Source organism: Dromiciops gliroides, chromosome 1, assembly GCF_019393635.1.
Source record: "Dromiciops gliroides isolate mDroGli1 chromosome 1, mDroGli1.pri, whole genome shotgun sequence".
NCBI lineage: Eukaryota > Metazoa > Chordata > Mammalia > Microbiotheria > Microbiotheriidae > Dromiciops > Dromiciops gliroides.
Genome location: NC_057861.1, coordinates 40106749 through 40129942, shown reverse-complemented (window position 1 = coordinate 40129942; position 23194 = coordinate 40106749). Strand labels below are relative to the sequence as shown.

General features: G+C 42.4%; 1 protein-coding gene across 13 annotated transcripts in view; it reads left to right on the top strand.

Annotated features, from left to right (window-relative positions):
- RIMBP2 (RIMS binding protein 2) overlaps positions 1-23194 on the top strand; it is a 522092-nt gene that overhangs the window by 391865 nt on the left and 107033 nt on the right. For 12 of the 13 annotated variants that reach the window (XM_043966745.1, XM_043966763.1, XM_043966824.1 and 9 more), the window contains one exon: positions 4889-4939. In XM_043966745.1, coding sequence (XP_043822680.1) covers positions 4889-4939 — 51 coding nt within the window. Of the gene's footprint in view, positions 1-4888; positions 4940-23194 lie in introns of those variants that run through there. The other variant, XM_043966842.1, reaches the window with a different exon arrangement.

Here is a 23194-nt window from a genome sequence, read left to right as displayed (position 1 = left end):
CTGGATTTGAACTCAGGACCTCCTGAATCCAGGGCCGGTGCTTTATCCACTGCGCCACCTAGCTGCCCCTGGACCAAATAATGTCTATGAGAAACTGGACTTCTAAGGGACACCGAGGCTTTGAAAAGGGGTTAGGACTGTCTAGACCAGGCAAAGATAGGCATACCGCTGTCTTCTTTGCGTTAGTCGAATTAATGATGTCTTCCAAACCCCCGCACTTGGGATAGGTATTCAAGACTCTCAAGGAGTGATTCCTTTTCTATGTCAGAGAAAGTACAGTATAATGGGAAAATAATAATAGTAAATAGCGAACATTTCTATTTCTCTAGCGCCTACTTTGTGCCTGGCATTGTGCTAAGTACTTATTACAGATATTGTCTCATGTGACCCTTACAACAATCCTGGGAAATAGAGTCTATCACTGTCTTCATTTTATAGATGAGGAAGCTGAAGTAAGCAGAGTGAAGTGACTCACCCAGGGTCACACAGTTAGTAAGTGTCTGAGGTCAGATTTGAACTCTGGTCTTCTGGACTCCATGCCTGGCACTCTATCCACTTGGCCACCTAGACTCCTGACCAGCATACAGTAGGGCTTAATAAATGCTTATTGATTTGACTTCCCCTTTCTGGGCCTCAGTTTCTTCATCTGCAGAATGGGAGACTTCACTTACGTAATCTCTAAGGTTGCTTCTAGTCCTTTATCTATGAGGCAATGAAAAGAGACAGCATGTTCCCTCTGAGCTGATCACCACCTCCAGGAAGTCAGTTTACCTGAAGTCTAACTCCATGCCTCAATAAGCCAGAGCCTTTTTAGAGGCTGGTGTTGCCTCTGGAGAGAAGTTTTACCAGAACTGCTGAGAATCATTAATATAGTACTAAAATTGAGTCCACCCCTTCATTGAACAGGTAAGGAAACTGAGACCCAGAGCTGACAAATGACTTGCCCAAAGTCACACGGCTAACAAGAGTCAGATTCAAACTCAGTTCATTTGGCTTCAAAGCCAGTATTCTTCCCACTTTACCACAGAGCCTAACCCCCTCATTTTATAGATGAGGAAACTGAGAAGTTACGGCCTTTGTCAAACTCACACAGGTGGTAAGTGACAGAGTTGGGATTCAAACTCAGGGCTATATCCAAAATTGCTGCCACTGGACTGTGGGCCATGGATCATGGTGCTTCCTTTTTAGGCTTTTGCCTTGATTTACTGCTTGTGGTTTTGACTGTTAAATTCTAAGCATCTCCTTTGAGCCCCCCTCACTCCCCTGCGCCAAAATGCTCCTGTTTGGAAGTAGCTACTAAAATGAGCTCCCGATTTTCAGCTCAACTTAGAAACTGTTGTTATTGCCAACTTGGCTGGGTTTTAACTGCCTGTTACTGTTTTGTGGGGTTGTTGTTGCTTTTTAAAAAAAATCCCTTAAATCTTGCCAATTGACAATTATCTTTGACTCCACTGAATCATTGGAGCTGTTATTTATATCTTCTCTATATGTTCTCCAATTTTTTTCCTTTCTACCATTTTGAGAAATTGACGTCTTTTGTGAACAACTATTAAGTCGATTTAAAGAGAGAAGTAATTAATTTCCTAGGTTCTCGTAGGAGCCCCAGCTGCCAATAAACTCAGAATGAAGTAAGTGGTGGGACCATGAGGTTACTCAACTGCCCAACAGGGTGATGTGCTAGGGAAAGAGAAGCATCAAAATTCAAAACTCTTGTTATTGTTGTTCAGTTGTTTGAGTTGTGTCCAATTCTTTGTGACCCCATTTGGAGTTTTCTTAGCAAAGGTACTACAATGGTTCTCCATTTCCTTCTCCAGCTCATTTTACAGATGAGGAAACTGAGGCAAATGGGTTTAAGTGACTTGCCCAGGGTCACACAGCTAATAAGTGTCAGGATTTGAATTCAGGTCTTCCTGATCTGACACCAGGCCCAATATTCTATCCATTGTACCATCTAGCAGCCCTAATTCAAGCTGGTTGAGAGAGATTCCCCTTATTGTGGAAGTGGGCTCTGGGTTTGAAGTCAAAGGAGCTGGGTTGGAATCCTCACTCTGTTTCTAGCTGGATGACCTTGGGCAAGTCACTTCTGAGTTTCAGATTTTGCATCTGTCAAATGAGAGGACTGCACTAGATAGACTCAAGGCCTTTGATTCTATATTAAATCATTTGATTTCCCTGGGCTTGGGTTTCTCCATCTCTAAGGTGAGGGTGGTTGGATTAGACAGCTTTTGAAGTCCCTCTTGACTCTAAATCTATGATCCTATTATCCTGGAAATCATTTCACTTTCCTGGGCCTCAGCTGTTCCATCTGTAAAATATGGGGGTTGGACTAGAGAGCACTTCAGAGGTCTCTTCTAGCTCTACATGCTATGAGGATGAAAAGATAAAGCGGGGGGGGGGCAGCTAGGTGGCACAGTGGATTCAGGAGTACCTGAGTTCAAATCCGGCCTCAGACACTTAACACTTACTAGCTGTGTGACCCTGGGCAAGTCACTTAACCCCAATTGCCTCACTAAAAAAAATAAAAGATAAAGGGGCAAGTTTGTGGGAAGGTCATTAATTCTATTACTGAAAATAGTGCAGGGGAATACCCATTGACACCCAGTCTGGATAGCCCTGACCTCTTTCAAAGTCTTAGCCTTTTAAAATTCTAGTATCTTTTAGAGGTCACCTGATCCATCTCCCTTACTTAACAGATGAGTAAACCAAGGCTCAGAAAGGTGAACTGATACATCAAGGCCCCAAGGTTCTAAGCATCACAGCTCTGACTCTAGACCAGGGCTCTTGAAAGTAGGGGCTATAATGAATTCCTGACTAGGTTTTCCATTCCATGCTGTATGAGAATCTGTTAAAGTAACTAAGGGATATTTGCCCAGGGAAGAGAAAACTCTTGATGTATTATCATTGATAATCCCCATCAAGTATCTTAACGATTGTCCTGTGGGAAAAGTATGAGACTCGTTCAGTTTGGTGCCATTTGTTCCAGGAGCAATGTTAAAAGATGTCAGAGGCAGACTTAGGTCTGTGGTCAGGGCAAACTTCCTACAAATAGGAGCAGTCCCAGAAGGGACGGCTGGCTTGGCATAGAGTGTTCCTTGTCCTTCCTCCACACAAAAGTCTTGGAGCAGAAGCTTGTTAGACATGGTAGAAAGGTATAGCTGCTAAGGTCCAATGCATCTCACAAATTCTAGGATGGACTTGCACATGGACCAAGAGTAGAAGTTGCTAAGAGGCAGAATGAGTCACAGTGAGAACCATCCACTAGTGGGACGATGATGGGCTCCCCTTTACTGGTGGTCTCTGAGCCAAGACTGGATTACCACTTGTTGAAGCTACTGGAAGGAGGCGCCTTGTTCAGGTGTGGGTTGGTCTCAGTGGCCTCTGAGGTCTCTCCTAGCTCTGAGATGCTGAGATTCTCCTCATCAAATACTGCAAGCTGAAGAGGGAAACATCAAAATTCAAGCCTAGCTTTTCATTTATTAAGTTTCTTGGCTATATCCATTACTAATTATCCCCCAGTCACACAGAGAGAAGTATGTAGCATCCTCAATGTAAAAATCAATCTCGCTCGTGAATTCTTTCTAAAGGTGAAGGACTTCCAAGGGTCAGGTGCTCAATGGTGTCCCAACATGATCCTCTCTGAGCAGGGACATCTCCCTCATCTCTCTCAGGTACCCCCTTCTTTCTCCTATTCCTCCCAAGAGCTATAAAATCAGCACAAAAGCACTGGCCATCAGTCTTGGGGAAATGTACCAACATCTTGGTAGGTGCTGTGATACAAAAAAAAAAAAACAAAACTGAGGAAAATGGAAACAAAGCCAAGAGGTAGCTTGGTGCAGTAGAATTAGTGTTAGGGTCTGCAGACTTGCTTTCAAGTCCATGTTCTCCAGCCACTCTGGGCCCACCAGTTCAGCTGTAGGAGCTGCCATTTTCTCATCTGCAGAAAAAGAGGCACCAGAATCTGAGCGAGGTCAGAGGGCAGGCCACCCCTGAAAATGACTCCCTCCTGCATCATGCCTGACAAGAGGTCATCCAGCCTTTGCTTAAAGTCTCCAGGGAGGGTAGTAGTCAATAAACATGTATTAAGTGCCTACTGTGTGCCAGGCATTGTGCTAAGTGATGGGGATACAAATAAGAAAAAGACAGTGTCTGCCCTCTAGGACCTTACAATTTAATGGAAGATGGCATATAAAAGGAAGCTGGAAAGGATATTGGGGGTTGGGGAGAAAACGGCATGTTATGGAAGACTTGAGTCAGCAGCAAAGTGGTGAGATTACAAGTAATCAGCTTATCCTGGGAAGGGCTTCTTGTTCCATGGAGCTGAAACCAACTAGGCTGTGGTGGAGAATGAAAAAAATCCCTAATATAAAGGATTGTGGCAGCTAGGTGGCGCCATGGTGCATAGGAGTACCATGGAGACTCATCATCCCAAGTTCAAATCTGGCCTCAGACACTTGCTAGCTGTGTGACAAGCTGGGCAAGTCACTTACTCCTGGTTGCCTCAGTTTCTTCATCTGTAAAATGAGCAGGATCTTTGCCAAGAAAACCCTAAATGGAGTCACAAAAAGTCAGACATGACTGAAAAATGACTCAACAACAACAACAACAACATAAAGCATTATGCCTTAAAATAAACCACTTCCAGAAAGTTACAAAGGACAGAGCATTAGGTGTGGAGACAAAAGAATTAGGTTCAAATTCTGCCTCTGACCTTTACTCTCTATGCAACCCTGGGCAAATCACTCAATCTCTCTGGGTCTCAGTTATCTCATCTGTATAATAGGGAAATGAAGTCGATGTCCTCTGAGGGGTCTTCCAGCCCTAGATCTTGGATCCTGTGATATTGAATAATTGACCTGATTTTCTTTCTTCTTTTTTCCCCTCACAAAAGGCTCAGGTTGAAGCCAAGAAAGAGCATGAAGGAGCAGTACAGCTGCTAGAGGTGAGTGTGAGCCCTGCTTCTCTTCTCCTCTCTTTTGGAGTCACTCAATGGTGCATAGAAGGGACTCACCCAAGGTGCTTGTTTCCAATGACATATATACTACAGCCCCTTTCCCATCGCTGGGGAGAGGGGGCAAGCCAGACTTCCACCCATCGATTTTGATTTCATCTAGGGGGAGAGAGAGAGCAAAAAGCCTTTCCCTTAAGTCAGTTCTAGAGATGTCCTCAGTGAAGGGATCACTCTGTAAATGCTGCCCAAACTCTGACCAAAAACATGGCCATCCTTTCTTGAAAAGACTGTTACAAAGTTGGAACAGGATGACAGCCGCGAATTTCAAAAATGGACCCCAGGCTACAATTCATCGAGTCTTTATGTTAACAATGAGCAGCCCAAACCATTCTAATCTACCACAATTACGATATTAGGGAAGGGGTCCCATCAGTATTTGATCAGGAGTGGAAGACCAATCAAGAGATTCCAAGAGATCATTCTGAGTTCTCCCATATAAAAGCTGCATATAGTTAGTGGAAAGGAAAACAATCTTTTCTCACTCACTAAGATATAGATAGATAGATACAGATAGATAGATGGATAGATAGGTAGGTAGAGAGATAGCTGGATAGATGATAGCTGGATGGATGGATGGATAGATAGCTAGGTAGAGATAGAGAGAGAGAGAGATAGACTTATAGGTAGAGATGGATAGATGGATGGACGGATGGATAGATAGATAGATAGATAGGTAGAGGGGGAGAGAGAGAGAGAGAGAGAGAGAGAGAGAGAGAGAGACTTATAGGTAGAGATGGATAGATAGATGGATGGATGGATGGATAGATAGATATACTGATAGATAGGGAGAGATAGATAGATAGACAGATGGACAGACAGATAGATTGATAGGTAGAGATAGATAGCTGGATAGATAGATTGATAGATAGATGGATGGATAGATGATAGACAGATTAGATATAGATGAAGAGATAGACTGATAGGTAGATAGATATAAATAGATGGGTAGATGGATAGATGATAGACAGATAGGTAGATAGATAGATAGATAGATGGATGGATAGATGATAGACAGATTAGATATAGATGAAGAGATAGACTGATAGGTAGATAGATATAAATAGATGGGTAGATGGATAGATGATAGACAGATAGGTAGATAGATAGATAGATAGATGGATGGATAGATAGATAGATAGATAGATAGATAGATAGATAGATAGATGATAGAAAGATGGATTGATTGATAGATAGACAGATAGACAGACATGCAGATAGATCTTTTTGACTGGACCTGTGATTTTGTTAGTGGAGAATATTCACAGGTGAAAAAAGTCCTTCTACCAAGACAGATTGGCACCTCCTCTAAAATTTCTAGTCTTAGAAGATTACTAGGGGGCACTGAGAGTTTGAGTAACTCATCCAGGGTCACACAGTCAGCAGGTGTCCCCAGACCTGACACCTGGGCTTCCTGAGTCCTAGACTGGCTCTTTGGCCACTATGCTTTGTTGGTTCTCCACCTGCAAAACAAGGACCCAGGCTGAGGAAGGGAGGCATGTCTTGATAACAGGTTAACCACAAGTTAACCACTAATTCTTGGAGTGGGGATTCTTTGGGAGATATGGGCTGAACTAGAAGACCCCCTAAGTCCCTTCCAGCTCTGAAATTTTGTGATTATCTATTTCCTAAACACCTACCTATGGCTCCACCCAAAGTCAACTAAATAGGCCTGAAACCTGCTCTTTGGGAACTTCTTAAAAACATAGATCCATGGCTTTTGTTTTCTGATAATAAATACATCCCCACCATTTGGAGAACATTTTGATGAGTTTTCTTTCCAGATGTTCAAGCTCTTTCTTTGGGTTATATTCTCTCCTTTGACCACATTTCGGTTTCCAAGGCCCAGGATGGAGCAAGGCAGGACACCTGCAGCATCCCCCCCCCCATCCCCACTGCTCCTTCATCCATAATGAATGAGTCATAATGAGCAGGAGGATTCTCACCTGCTTAAGACAAAGGTCATACCCTCAATGCTCTGCCATCATACATAAATTCATCAAAGATCTAGACTCCCAGAATTCAGTGATCTTTGCCATAAGCCCACACTCCCCTGCTGCCTTATTCCATTAAGAAAGGCCAAGGGGGACCTGTCCTCCCTATCTCCAATCTCCAGGCCCTTTCTACAGCTGTGACTTCCCAGAGGGACCCTTCCCTTCAGCCCCAGGGAGCACTGAAGACATTAATGAAAACATAGCTCTTAGGTTGCCTTTCCAAGTCTATTTCTCCCCCAGGAACAGATTTCCTCATTCCTCTACTACATATTAAAATTGATTTTTAAGCACTTATTAGATAATGAATCCCTAGCAGGAAGCCCATGATGAATTATAAGGGGGATTAGGGGCTGGAGCAACACCTGGGGAAATAAGGAGCCCTCCAAATGGCCATTTATCTCCCTGAAAAATCACCGGGATCCTCTTGCCTGAATGCTGCCCCACCCCCTGCCTTGTATCAGGCAGCCTCCATCTGCAATAATCTTAGAGATGGAAACTCACTGTTGCTTTTCCCAGCTGTGCCGGGGCCTGTTTGTTTGAAATTTTGTATCGGTTGAAATCTGCTTGCTGAGATTGAGGCACAGTGCCAGGGTTAATTTTTTTTTGTTTGTGTCATCCAGTGCATGCTTTTATACCTGATCACTGTCTTTATTTTGTTTTTGAAACATGGGAAAGAGGGAGGGGAAGGGGAGAAGGGATCCAGATGTGTTGAGAATTTTTGTTTTTTTTTTTTTCATTTCCTTATCTCATCTTTCTGTTATTGTGTCTTGTCGGGATTTTGCTTTGCTCCAGACCACCTTGGACAGCATGCAGGTATTTTGGAGCGTAATTTGTCCTCAAACCTGGTGTGTGCTTGCCCTGAGTGCCTCCCCTTACACTATGACCTGGGTCTGCTCAGAAGGCCTTATGCACAGATCAGTGTGATTACCCAAATAGCAGGTCACTAGGCTTCCGTTCTGGGCTACCTCTCTGCCTGTCTCCCAGTGGGAAAGGGGTCCTAACTCCTGCATGAACATGGGAGGCAGCTATGGAGCAGAGGAAATGGTACTCAATTTAGAGAGAAGAAGATTTGGCCAAATCTTGGCTCTGCTACTGACTAATTGTGTGACCTTGAGTAAATTACTTCTGAGCCTCTGTTTCTTCATCTGTAAAGTAAAGACATTGAACTACATGACCTCCAGGATCCCTTCAAGCTCAAGATCTATGGCTCTATGAATAATAAGCCCTAGATAACCAAGTATTATCAGCCTTACTCCCTGAGCAGGCCCAGTGAACATAGTTTGACTTTGATGTCCAGGTTGTAACTTTCAGGCTCTGGAAATGTCCTCTCAATTCAAATGACCCAGGAAGAGAGAAGATGGGTACCTTCACCCCTGCCCCAGAGCTAAGGGGATTCTTTACATCCCCAGTGATCTCTATGTGACGCAGATACAGATTGGGCAAGGGTAGGGATCCGAGAATGGAGTCCATCGGAATTCACACCCTTCCCCTGAACAATTTTTGTCCCTGTTGCCTCCTAAGCCCCTTTCAGTAAGTGAAGCCTGTGGAGCATTTTATTTTATAGGCATCTGCCTATTTCCTTGAACCCCAGAGCATGGGGGAAACTAGATTACCTCACTCCAGTGACAATGTTTTCATCCCATCAGGAGCCAAATTTTAGTCTGGAAGAGGACTCCAACCTTGCCAGTGACCTAGTACAGTCCATTACTTCCCTTCTCCCAGAAGAGATATTGGAGTTTCCAAAAGCCTGACAATTGACAACTGGGGCAAGCTTTGAAATGGGAGGGCTCCTTAGAGAGTTTGGGATAAAAGCCCTCTGCTTTCTGGCATTTTCTTGTCTAGAATTCCCTAGGACCCCCCCCCACCCCCCCCACCCCGATGTCTGTATATTTCCAATGCCATGATGATTGTTTATGCCTATAGAGGTGGCCCAAAGTCAGTGAAGGATTGGGGGAAGCAAAAAATCAGATCATGTTTGGTCTTGGTCTAAAAATATTTTGAGTTTCAGTTTGGTGGTGTAGGCAAGCATATAAAGCCACAGGTAGGCATATAAGCTTCTCAATCCTTCCTTGATAGATGATCACTCTTGATTTTGGTTATATGGTTACCTGATAGCCCTCAATAAAGCAAATCACCTGATTTTTAAATCAAAAGATGTTTAAAACTGTTCTCTTCAATAAACATTTATTAAATGTCTACTATGTGCAGAAAGACAGTATGGTATAGTAGATAGTTGATCTTGGAGTCAGGGAGATCTGGGTTCAGCTCTCATCTCTGATATATGATAAAATTAGGTAATATTTTCGAAGCACTCTGTAAATCTTAAAATGCTATATAAATGCTAGTAATTATGATTATTATTATCAGTGGTGGTAGTAGTAGCAGTAGTAGTGGTGGTAGTAATAGTAGTAGTGGTAGTAATAGTGATGGTGGTAATAGTGGTGGTGATGGTAGTAGTGGTGGTAGTAGTAGTATTAGTGATGGTGGTTAGTGGTGGTGGTAGTAATAATGGTAGTATTAGTGATGGTGGTACTTAGTAGTAATAGTGGTGATGGTGTGGTAGTGGTGGTGGTGGTGGTAGTAGTAGTAGTAGTAATGGTAATAGTACTGATGGTGGTGGTGGTAGTAATAGTGATGATGGGAGTGGTAGTAGTAGTAATGATGATGGTGATGGTAGTACTGATGGTGGTGGCAGTGGTAGTGGTGGGTGGTGGTGGTGGTGGTATTAGGAGTAGTAATAGTAGTAGGAGCAGCAGCAGCAGTAGTAATAGTAGTAGTAAAACTAGCAGTGGTAATATGCTGCCTCTCTGACCTTAGGCAATTCACTTAACTTGTCAGGGCTAAGATTATAGAAAAAAAAAGTATATATATATATATAAAGAAAAGTAAAGAAAGAGTATAGAACTGCTTTAGTAGAGAGAGTTTACTCACCTGGATTTCCCTGTACCAACACAATTTATAGGTCCAGTCCCTATCCTATCCTACTGTGCTCCAAGCACAGAGACAAACCAAAAAAGTTCCTTGCTGGATCTGGGTCTGGGTGCAGAGTGGGGTGGTGGTGGAAGGTAGGGTGGAGTGAAGATACATGGACACATATAAATATGTATGAAATAATGTTAAGGAGAGAGCAACTAAGAGCTGGAGGGATCCAGAAAGAGGAGGAGGTAGCAATTAACTGTACTTTAGGAAACTAGGGATTCTACAAGGTGGAGGTAGGAAGTAACAGGATTCTGGACATAGGGTACAGCCTGTGCAAAGGCTTCAGAGCTAGAATATGGGGTGTTATATATGGCCTGGGAAGAGCCAGGAGATCAGCTTGACTGGAAAGCAGAATGTTTGAAGGGGAGACTTATGAAATAAGATTGAACGGCAGGCAACTGGAAATGCAGAGCAAAACCTTGGGAGAAAGAACTGAAGAAACGGGTTTCAGAGTCATCCATGCAGAAGGCTTGTTGAAATTCTGGGAATGGTGATTCCTGAGGGAGTATATTCTTAAGCAGGGTCCACAGAGCTCCAAAGGGTTTGATCGTAGGTTTCAGGGGATTCATGAACATGGATTGGAGGAAATTCCATCTTTGTTTTCACTTACTGCTAAATGAAACTTTGCATTTCCTTCTTTTGGAATTTAGGCAACAGACACAATTCATTGGCTTCCCCAGATTGCCAAAGGGACCCATGACACAAAGAAAGGCTAAGAAGCCCTGGTTTAGATCAATAAAATAGGGCTTGGGAATGAAACCTTGGGCTGATTTGGGACCTAGAGTTTAAATAAAAAATAAGATGGAAATGTAGTGGGAGCCCATTTTTGGATGGTTTTACTTGACAGGCTGAAGGTTATTTTTATTTTTATTTTTTGGAGAGCTAATAGGAAGTTACATTTTTTTTCAATATGGGAATAGCATGGTCAGATCTATGCTTTTGGCTTCATAGCTGGGTGTAGGGTAAACTGGAGATGGGAAAGACTGGAGCCAGGCAGCCCAACTAAGGGTCAATCCCAGTGATCCAAGTGACAAGTGATGAGTCTGAACCAGGCTTTGTGAGAAGAAAAAAGGGGCTGCATGTGACAGAGATTGAGGAGGTAGAATTGACAAGGATTGGCATGATTTAATTTGGAGGATAGGGAGAGGGAAGATCTTAAGACCAATTAATCAATAAGCATAAATTCAGCACCTCCTATGTGCCAGGACCAGGGATACAAAGACAAAAAATGAAATAATCAATATCTCAAGCAGGATCTCTTATCCTAGGGATACAAGGACTAGATAAACCTGCACTCAAGGAGTTTGCATTCTATCACTTGATTCTTTGATCAAAAAGCATTCAAGAAATATCTCTTGTGTTTCAGTCAGTGTTATAGGTGGTAGGGAAATAAATTTAGAAAGAAGGAAAGAAAGGAGAGGAGAAAGGAAGGAAAGGATAGGAAAGGAAAAGGAAGGAGGGGGAAGGAAGGAAGGAAGGAAGGAAGGAAGGAAGGAAGGAAGGAAGGAAGGAAGGAAGGAAGGAAGGAAGGAAGGAAGGAAGGAAGGAAAGACCTACTCATTACTTTCAAATAGCTTACATTCTATTAGGGGGATGACTGTCAAGCCAGGGAAACTGGAAAAATGCTGGCCCCCTCAACAGACAGAAAGAAGCTTAAAGGAGAGAAGGGTTTGGGAAAATTCAATGAGCTCCTTTTTAGACAAGTTGAATCTGAGATGCCTTTGGGATATCCAGACTGAAATGTCTAACAGGCAGTTAGCCATGTGGGACCAAATCTTGGTAGAGGCAAATTGACTAAATACATAGATTTGGAGGTGATCTGCATAGAAATTATTCTCAGTTCTGTTTTTAGTTCAAATGTCAATAGTCAGGCTACTGGGATGAAGAGGCAGTTGGAAGAAATAAGGATTCATTCCAAATAGGCAATGTGCTTCATAAACCTTAAAGTACTTTATAAATGTTAGCTATCATTATTAATTTAGTGCTTCCATGAAAGTTCTTCAGTGTCTCAGGGATGGTTCTTGCCTAGCCCTGGGAAAGACAATATTGGGAAGTAGGAATCTTGGTTGAAAATTTGGGGGGATGGGGAAGGGGCAAAGGCAAAGGTTCAGAATCTACTTTTGAGAGAGAAATCCTAGATTGCCAGTTTAATACAAAAGACTGATGAGGGTCAGAGGTGGTCAACCTAGCTTTCTGTCTAGGATGTAAGCCTCCCATTGGAGGAGGGACTTTAGCATTGGGCTTTGTAGCAGTTTCTTTTTTTTTTTAAAAGAAAAATGAAAGAAAACATAACTTTGTCTGTAAAATCCTAATCTACTTGAAGAGACAGAGAATAGTGAAGGTAAAGGCCAGCTGGGAAGTCCATGTGGCCTGAAGATTTTGAGTCAGTTCATCCAGGGCCTAAGTTAGGGATCAAAGAGAAATTGTGGTTTTGGCTCTGTCTTCATCAGAGAGACCAGCAATTAAGGTGGTCAAAGTCACTCCATCTCCAATGGAGTCTTCCTGTAGTAGAGAAAGGTATTTTTTTGGAATTTGGGAGCTCAGGGTTAACTGGTGTTCAGAGCTGCCTGGAATTTAGGATGCCATCAATCAATCGGCAATTAATAAGTACCAGACACTGTGCAAAGTACCAGGGATGAAAATACGGGGCAGCTAGGTGGAGCAGTGGATAGAGCACTGGCCCTGGAGTCAGGAGTACCTGGGTTCAAATCTGGCCTCAGACACAACACTTACTAGCTGTGTGACCCTGGGCAAGTCACTTAACCCCAATTGCCTCACTAAAAAAAGAAAATACAAACACGAAGTTGTCCCTGCCCACAAGGGGTTTTCAGTCTATTGGTCACATGCTCTGTGTGTCTTTTCTGCTGCTGTTTAACAAGGTAGTTGTGACAAAACAACCCGCCTCCATCTGATCCCTTAAGGAAGTCAGGCATCTCACTTTGGACCTCAGTGGCCTTAAGCAGAGAGTCACACATAACTTCCCCACTACTAAGTACCACCATCACTAATACTACCCCTTCCCCAAGCCTAGCCCTAATCCATCTGGGCCCAGTGAAGAGAACTCTGGACAAGGATTCAGAGGACTAACTGTTCGACTTACCTAGATTACTGTGACTAAGTCGCTTGGCCATTATGGACCTCAGTCTCCTTACCTGTTAAACACAAGTCACAGTCTCGAAGAGCTCTAAGGTCTGAGAAGTGTGATATAGCTGAAAACGTGGTAGATTTGGAATCTGAGGAGCTGGATTCAACTCTTAGCTCTGACACTAACTACCTGGATGACGCTGGACAAATCACTTGACGAGGTCATAGTTTCTCCATCTGTAAAATGAGGAGATTGGACCTTGTCCTTTATACCTTCCGGCCCAAGGTCCCCCGTAAGTGTTATTGCTTCTATTATCACATATGAGTGAGACTCACTGACTTGCCCAGGGTCACACAGCTCATGAGCAGCAGAGCTAGTATTTCCTCCAACTGGAAAGTCACTGCTCTTTTTAACAGCTGTTCATCATCTTGTCCACTTCTGGGTGATGGACTGCCCTGGGGGCATTCTTCTCAGTATAATGTTTTTAAATCACCTAAAGAAATGCTACATTTCAGTTCAATGTTAGTGAAAATGAAGGTGCCATTTTCCCTCCATTCAAGTTCATAGACCTCAAGTTTAAGAATCTTTGTTGGGGGGCAGCTAAGGTGGTGCAGTGGATAGAGCACCGGCCCTGGATTCAGGAGGACCTGAGTTCAAATCCGGCCTCAGACACTTAACACTTACTAGCTGTGTGACCCTGGGCAAGTCACTTAACCCCAATTGCCTCACTAAAAAAAAAAAAAGAATCTTTGTTGGACATACATATAGGCTCCCCCCCCCCCGACCTGGACATTCATTTTTTAAAATGTTGATATCCAGGAGGGGGGAAAGAGAAAAATTTGGAACTAAAAGTCTTATAAAAACAAATGTTGAAAACATTTGATATCCAAATTCTCTCCCTCCCCTCCACCCTCCCTGATACCTCCCTGGGCACCTAAAATTAAATGAAAATTTAAATAACTTGGCTAGAGTCACACAGACAATATATATTAGAGGTAGATCTTGAACCCAGGATATCTTGGATTTGAGGCCAGCTCTTTGTTCACTATGACATCTTGCTTATTGACAGAGAGAGAGAGAGAGAAAGAGACACACAGAGAGAGACAGAGACAGAAAGATTGAGAGATTGAAAGATTGAGAGAGAAAGAAAGAGAAAGAGGGAGAGATGGAGGGAGGGGAGAGGGAGAGAGAAGATACAGATACAGGTAGGTATACAGATGATGCATACATTCATATATATAGACAGAGATGTATGTTTGTCTGTTATGGTTAAGGTTAATATCTTTAGGGATGAATCATTAGCATATGTATGAGTTCTGTTCTGTTGGGATGACCATTCATTCATTCATTTGTGTGTTCATTCATTCATTTGTTTATTTATTTACTGGGGAGTGAGGGTTAAGTGACTTGCCCAGGGTCACACAGCTAGTAAGTGTCAAGTGTCTGAGGCCGGATTTGAACTTAGGTCCTCCTGAATCCAGGGCCAGTGCTTTATCCACTGTGCCACCTAGCTGCCCCCTTTATTTATTTATTTATTTTATTATTTTTTTTTAGGCAATGGGGGTTAAGTGACTTGCCCAGGGTCACACAGCTAGTAAGTGTCAAGTGTCTGAGGCCAGATTTGAACTCAGGTACTCCTGAATCCAGGGTCAGTGCTTTATCCACTGTGCCATCTAGCTGCCCCCTTTATTTATTTATTTATTAATTATCTTTTTTTTAGGCAATGGGGGTTAAGTGACTTGCCCAGGGTCACACAGCTAATAAGTGTCAAGTGTCTGAGGCCAGATTTGAACTCAGGTACTCCTGAATCCAGGGCCGGTGCTTTAACCACTGCGCCATCTAGCTGCCCCGCCCCCTTTATTTTTTAACTTAAATGCTCAGCTAAGGTATCATGCCCTATGTGAGGCCTTTCCTGATCTCCCCAATTAATAGTTTTTCACCCTCCCAAAAATGACTTTATACTTCTATGTGGACTTTGTCCTGACTTCTGTGTACATGTTGTTTGCCCTAATAGGGTATAAGCTTCTTGAGGAAAAGGGTAGTTTCATTGTTTCTATATATCCCTGTTCTCTTGCACATAGTAGACTTAATAATAAATATTTGTGAAATAAATGACAGGAATTATATGAAAAAAACATATAGTGACTGATCCTTCCCCAGTGTCTTCTGAAGAAGGCAAGAAGTATGAGATTCAATTTCAGGTTCCTGTGGAAATGACTTTAGTAGCTTTTCACAGGTATTTAGATCAAATGAAGCCTTCTACGACTGAAATGGTATTAATTCAGTAATCATTAGAGGCTATTGCAATGGTGAGGTACGTAGAGCCCAGGAAATAGGAATCACAAGACCTGGGTTCTTGTCCCGGCCCTGCCACCAACCAGTTTTCCGTGCAGCCTTGGCCAAATTACTTCCCCTTTCTGGGACTTAGTTTCTTCGTCTGTGAAATCATCAGGTTGTACAGTAGCAAGGCCTCAGTTTCCACATCCATAAAATAGACTTAGATAGCCACCAAGGTTCTTTCTATGGTCTATGACCTTTTGATCCTGTAATATTGTGACTAGATGGTATTCAGGGCTCATTCCAGTTTGAAAAGTTCATGGATTAATTCGTGAATTGGTTAATGACTCAACCCAGCTAAAGATGTTGGCCTGCAACTCTAACAGAAACGCACATGCCTTTTTAACTTCAGACGTGTTTTCATTCCCTAACTGTTACCAATGACCAATGAAAGCAGAGGACTGTAGTTCGAAGTCAGTCAACTAAGATTTATTGAGAAACAACTATGTGCCAGCCATTGTGCTAAGTGCTAAGGATAAAAAGAAAGGTTCAAAACAAAACAAAACAAAAACCTGTCCCTGCTCTCAAGGAACTCATAGTCTGTCTAATGGAATAAATTAAATAAAAGAAATGTTTAAGGTTGTCATCGAATTAGAAACAGGACCCTAACAAAAGACTACTCCTGAGCCACCAATTAATGGATTTGCTAATTAACCCTAATTAATGGCTTCACTAATGCCATGAATTTATTAATCGGCGTTCTGCATTGCTGACATAGTTAAATGTTCAGATTTTAGTAACTATTCAGTTCATGTATCTGTCTGTATCCAGACACAGAGATATATGTGTCTCCACAGAGTTTAATGCTTGAGTCTTCCTGTGTTAGAGAAACCTAGTTAGTTTGACAAATAAAAAGCCAAGTCAAGGAATCTTCGAAATCATGTTTTTGCATTTTGTTTTACTCATCTTTATAAATACCCACATCCCCATTTGCAAGTTTCTGCTGTTGGTTCCAATTATAGCTCATTTGCCTGATGACGGTGATGCTGCCACCCGCTGCCCCCGCTGCCTGCCGGCTCTGAGCAGATTCCGAGCTGGGCTTCTGGGCTCCTTTCAAAGATGCAGGTGGCTCCGAATGAGGAGATAAGTGTAAACAGTGATTTATAAATGCAGCAGAGGGTTAATGCAGAGTCATGGTCCCCACCCCACCTATCGGAGGAGCTGAACCAGGGAAATGACAAACCTCTGAATGCACAAAATAAATATTGATGTGCAAATAAACCAGCCTGGTGCAGAATAACATGGTTTGCAAGAAGGGAGGAAGCAGAAGGCTCAGTGACACATAGTTTTGCTCTACTAGTAGGGACCAGTGCTTTATTCCTTTCCAGCTCAGCTACATCCTGGAGCATCGTTTATCCAAGTGTCCTCTGGGCTGGAAACAGTTGAGATTTTCATTCTGGGACAACAAAAGTCAAAAATGAAAACTCAGTGATCCTACCCACTGATTTGGAAGACCCTAAGCTCCCATGCCAAGGATTCCCTCTGTGAGTGGTTAGCACCCCTCTTCCTCCCCAGATAGTACTGGACAGTGGGAAGTGTTACAGTAGCAAGGACAATGGATTTGGTGGGTTCAGGTCTCTTCTCTGACACTACTTGGGCATATCACTAACTCTCTGGGACTGTTTCCTCAAGTATAAAGTAAGGGGGGTGTCAGACTGCTAGACTCTAAGATTCCTTCTGTCTCTAAATATATGATCTTCTGACCTGGGTTCCTCTGATACTTTCTATATGTATGACTTTGAACAAGTCACTTAAAACCTCCCTGGGTCTTGGTTTCATCTGTAAATTGAAGTCATTAGACTAGTTAGCCTCTGAGGTTTCTTCCAGATCTGCATTGATGATAGCATGTGACTGCTCGAGGCACAAAAACCAATCTGTATGTTCATTGATCCCTCTCTTATGGGTCAGGGCTCAGTGGAAGAGGAGCTCCCTGGTGGTGGGCAGAGGGGAAAGTGAAACACTCAGATCCCTTCACCCTCTCTTCTATGATGGTGATGCCTAGGGAAAGAGAGAGGGAGAGTAGATGTTGAAGATGGGGCTTTAAAAAAATTATGCCAGTGTGCCCAGAAAATATTTAGCAAGCTTCCTCAGGTGCCCCATTTCCCCTTGCCTAAGAAGGAGTTGACTGTTCCTGAAAGTTCATTTATTCATACCCAACAATATGCCTCACGTTTTGTCTTTTTTTGGTCAAGACTTGTGATTTCACTGGCCAAGGGAACTAGTGTAGACTGTTAGGTTGGGTGTTTTTGCAACTTAGGTTTTAGAGAGGTGCACAGGTACTGAGAGGTTAAAGGATTTGTCCAGGGCTACAGAGCCGGGATGATGATGGTGGTGATGGTGATAACTAGCCTTTTATGTTGTGCCATTCGATCTTCACAAAAATCTGGTGAAATGGGTGCTATTATTATCATCTTTATTTTGCAAAGGAAGAAACTGAGGCTCATAGAAGTTAAGTAAGTTGCCCAGAGTCAGTCACAAAATTAGCAAGTGCCGGAGGCAGGGCCAACACTCTAGCCACCATGCTATACTTCCAAACATCTTTCACATAGTAGGCATTTAATGAACATGTGTTGAATCAAATTTGGCAAACATTGTTGAGTACCCACTGTGAGCAGAAAACCCTGTGCTTGTTTCTGAGAGAGATGGAAGGTTTAGATAAGATATTCTCTGCCCTCAAGGACCTCATAGTCTATTAAAAAACTAAGGAACAAATATTACTTGATAAATGTATTAGAGAGGTGCAAAAAAAGAAGTATGTGTACTATAAGTGGGGAGGTCATTGCTAATCTGTGAATTCTGGGAGGCCTTCAAGGAGGAGGAGGCACTTGGGTTTAAAAGAACGGATTGGGATTCAATAGATGAAGGCTCAGGGCACCATGTGAGTGAAGATATGGATATGAGAGAGCACAGGTTATATTCTGAAGCATAGACACTCCTAGAGTATGCACCCTGAGGACAAGGACCAATGGTAATGATTGACCCAGGGTGTGCCGGCTTTCTTGGACACACCTTAGCCCATGAACATACGCCTATGTTGAGCAGGCAAGGTTATCTAGTTTGGCTGAAACATAGTGCACGAAGTGGGATGATATAAGACTAGAAAACAGAAGAAGAGCCCGGAACCACTGACAACTTTTTAACACAGAAACCCTTCTAAATCATCCCTGATAAACAGCTCTCAGGCTTCCCTTAAAAACCTTCAGCAATAGGAAAACTACCATGTCCATTTGGGAATAGCTCAGTAAGAAAAATTTCCTGCCTGTGTAACCAAAATCTACCTCCAGGTAACTTATTCCAAGTCCTACTTCTGTCCTCTTGGTACCAAATGGAACAAGTCATCGCTCCTTCACATACCAACCCTTCTAATCCCCAAACCTAACTATCTTGTGTACTCTTCTCCAAGGTAAATATCCACAGCTTCTCCAAATGACTTGAACTTGGATCCTTTCCCCATCCTGGATATTCCATTTTGTCCATATTTTCCCTAAAATGCAGTCCCCAGATGTGAGCACACTGCTCCAAATATGATCTGACTAAGGTTGACCACAAAAGGGTCAACCCATTGTCCTAGATCTTTTTTTTTTCCTAATAAAGCCTAATATCACCTTAGCCTTTTTGGTTGCAGGGTCATGCTCTTGATTCATATTGGGCTTGTAGTATACTAAAACCTCCAGATTATTTTCATATGAATCATTGAATAGATATGCACCATTCCTCCCTCCATCTCCTATACAATTGATTGGGGGGGCGCCATCTGTTAAGGGCTAAAATTCTAGCTAGTCTGTCTAAAATATCTAATGAGTGGTCGCCAATAAATTATAAGCTTTAGCAAGAGTTAGACTTTTAAGCATTTATTAAGGAGAATAAGAATTTGGTAAAGAGAGAGAAAGGCCTAGATTCCTATCTATTAAAGGGAGAGCACATTTCTAGCTCCCTTCTCCGCCAGCGTCCTCAGGAAAAAGAGCGAGACTGAGCGCCAGTCTCTTCCTTCCTCCTCCCACTAGCCCGCGTCACTTCCTGACTCCTGGTCTTGCCCTCAAAGACCTTCCCTTCATGGGCAGAACTCCTCTACAGTAAGTATCCAGCAGGTGGCGTTATTCCAATCGTTACAGGGGGGGTAGCTTGGTGGCGCAGTAGATAAAGCACCCACCCTGGTTTCAGGAGGACCTGAGTTCAAATCCAGTCTCAGACACTTGACACTTACTAGCTGTGTGACCCTGGGCAAGTCACTTAACCCCCATTGCTCTGCCTCCCCCCCCAAAAAATTGATTTTTTTGGCCAAATACTGGATTATGTTGTCCCTATTAAAACGTGTCAAATGTGGTCTATATCATGCAATTTACCTTTTATTTGGAGTTCACTAGATCCTTCCTCCCCCCAACCCCCTCCATGGATTTTTTTAGAGGAGCTTTGGTAAGACTATGCCACCATTTTGTATTTGTAAAAAATTTTTTTGTCTTTAAATTCACATTTAAATTCCCTATTCAATTCCAACTTATTAGATCTGGTCCATTGTTTTAGGTTGTTGAGATCTTTCTGGATTCTATCATTCAGTGTGTTTAGTTATCCTTTCCTCCTCACTTTTGTGTCTTCTGCAAATTTGGTGCACATGCTTTCTGCATCCCTCTATAAGTCATCGATAAAAAATATCTGAATTCCCTAAATGAGATCTAAGTTGGGCTCATGGACACTTAGTCAAGACCAACTTACACCTGAGAAGGTCTAGGCAGATGAGCTCCACATTAAATATTCCTTTTCTTCAGTGGGAGAAGGCCATCTTAGGCCATTTGTCCAAACCCCACACGCCAGGGATAAGAATATAGCCAGTGCTGCTTAGATGCCCCTCTAGCACAGGCCACAGGAGGACAAACTGTTATGGTATAACTTACACCTAGTCTTAGGCAGTTAGCCCTAGTTAGATTCATTTAACAGCCCTGCCCCTTGACTATTCAGTATTTTACAGAATTTGGCATTTTGAGGTCAATCAGCCTATTGAAAACTGATTAGAAATGTGACAAAGAATAGTCAGAATGAATCCCTTCTCAGCCTGTCTTCTGCCCTGTATATCCCTAGGTCTAACTTTGGTTGGTAGAAATGCCATCAACATTGGAAAAGGTGCTGTGTCATAGTTGGGGTGAAGATGGGTCCTGTAAGGGCCTAGACAACTTGCTCCTAGAGAACCTAGATTCAGGTCCTGTTTTGTTATGACAGATATGATTACCTTTGTAACCCCAGTGTTAACTTCCCTATGCCTTAGTTTCCTTGTTGGTAAAATGAGGGAATTGGATTAAGCTCTCATTCCAAGAATGTCCATGTTGTCATAATTTCACACTGACTTAGGCTACTGTCTTTCCTTCCTAGGAGTGTCAACAATGAGAAAACTCCTCCCATTCTCTTATGTCCAAGTCTCTGGCCTTGACTCTATAAAGACTTGGGAAAGGGATCCATAAGTCTTACCTTTTAAGCATCTAGAATCTTAGGTTTTTGAGCTAAAAAGAACTTTAGAGATCATTTAACCTAGCCCCTTCAGATCGGGAAAATGAAACAGACTCAGCCAAGATTACAAAGGTGGTGGCTGAGCTAACATCAGAACCATATCCAAGTCTACTGTACTACACTGTCTCTCCTTCATTGGAAAACTATTTGGGAGTTGCCTTTTGCATTGTAACCTTGGATTAAGGACTACCTCAGGAGCTAGGGGGCTCTCCCTCAACAGAGGTCTTCAAGCACTGGCTAGATTGATCTCCTGTTGGATTTATTGTGGTGGGGGTTCTTTTTGGAATGTGGGTTGGGCCACATTGTCAACCCTGAGATTGTGTGATTCTGTGATTTGTGACCTACATGTGAATGGTACCAGGGAATTCTAAGAAGAAACAGAGTCAGGGTAAAGTCAGGAAGGATTTGGGGAGGATTGAACTCAGGTAGATATAAAGAGGCCAAGTAAGGAAAAGGTAATCTACCTGGAAGGACATTCTTAGCAGCCCCTGGGTTTCAGGTGTTGATTGCTCTCTCCATGGAAGGATAAATCACCAGCCTAATCCATTCAGGTTTTTTTTTTTTTAAGCAGGAATAAACTTACTGATGTTTTATGAATTGAAGAGATTAATTATAGGTTTGGAATTCATTAGGCTTATTTTTAGAAAGCTGTGTTCACAGAAACAAATAGGGCTTCATTCTATACCAGGGAAATCGGCAGGCTCCCTGCCTGTGGGGGAGGGAGGAAGATTGACCGTCATTTTAAAATACCAGAACTTTGAATCAGGCTGGAGTGCAGAGTTCCTATCAAGCGTTGGCTTTGCCCAAGGATGCTCCATAAGGCAAAGAGTCCAAATCAGTTCAGTATATAGGAGGTAGCGGGTTGCTGTCCCTGAAGGTCGTCAAGCAAAGCCTATTGTAGATGGGATTCTTGTTTAGGGATGGGTTGGATTAAATAGCTCCTAAGATCTCTTCCCATTCTGAGACCCTGTGATAAAATGATGTGGGACTGGGCAGGTCTTGGATTAAGTATTTGTTACAGTGGGTAGAATGCTGGGCCTGGAGCCGGGAAGACCAGAATTCAAATCTGGCCTCAGACACTTATTAGTGATTGTCTATGTAGTATATGATTTCAAGGGAATTGGTCATGCTCCCCCTTACCCCCCACAGAAAGGATCCATTCTTCCTGAAATCTTTTGAATAAGAACAAAATATTTTATTCTATGGTTATCTGTGCTAGACTATAAATTCCATAAGGTCAGAGAATGATATTATTTAAATGTTCTGTCTCCTTTGGTCCCTAGTACGAGGCTCTGTGCACATTAGGAACTTAATCAATGTTTAATTCCTCATCTGTAAAATGGGAATAATCTTAGCACCTTCCTGTCAAGGTTTTAATGAAGATATAATGAAACGATGCCTGTAATGTGCTCTGCAGACATGAAAGCATTTTATAAATGTGAATTATTTGTGGAGTGAATTACAAATGGTGATTGTTATTAATAATCTTTAAAGGTGCATAATAGCATCCTATAGTTCAGAAATCTCCCTTCCATAGATCAGCTCATTTGATTTTTGAAACAACCTGACAGGACAGGGCAGGCTAGGGCAGACAAATGTTATTATGCTCATTGATCAGATGAAGAAACTCACTGTCGGAAATATAAAGACGCTTGCCTAAGATCACCTAATTAGTTAATTATGTGGTACAGTGGAATGAATGCTGGACCTCAAGTCAGGAAGAAATAATTAAATGGATAAAAATGAATAAATAATTTTTTAAAAAGTTTGAACCAGTCAGGGAATTCACTAATTCATTTATTTATCAATTTATAGCATTAATTGATTAATTAATTTGTTTGAATGAAGAAGACATGAGTTAAAAAATCTTGTGTGACCTTGGGCAAGTCACTTAACCTCTGTTTCCTTTAGTTTCCTTGACTAAAATGGGGAGAATAACAACACCTGTTTCACAGGATTCTTGTGAAGATCAAATGAGATATTGGTAAAAAGGGCTTAGCTTACTTTCCGGCACATAGTAAGTTCTACATAGGTGCTTATTCCCATTCCTCCCCTCCCCTAAATAGCTATTTAATAACTATTTTAGTTATTAATGCTTTAAATAGCACTAAGACTTTTAGGATGTCGGGTATTATGGGTGAAGCTCAAACCCAAGCTTTTTCTACCCTGACCCATACAGTAGGATAGGGTGGGCAGGGCTGTTTTTATCTCCATTTATCAGATGAAGAAAAAGAGGCTCAGAAATGTGAAGGCAAGATTGCTCAAGCTCACCTAGCTGGTCTTCCAAGGGACTTTCAC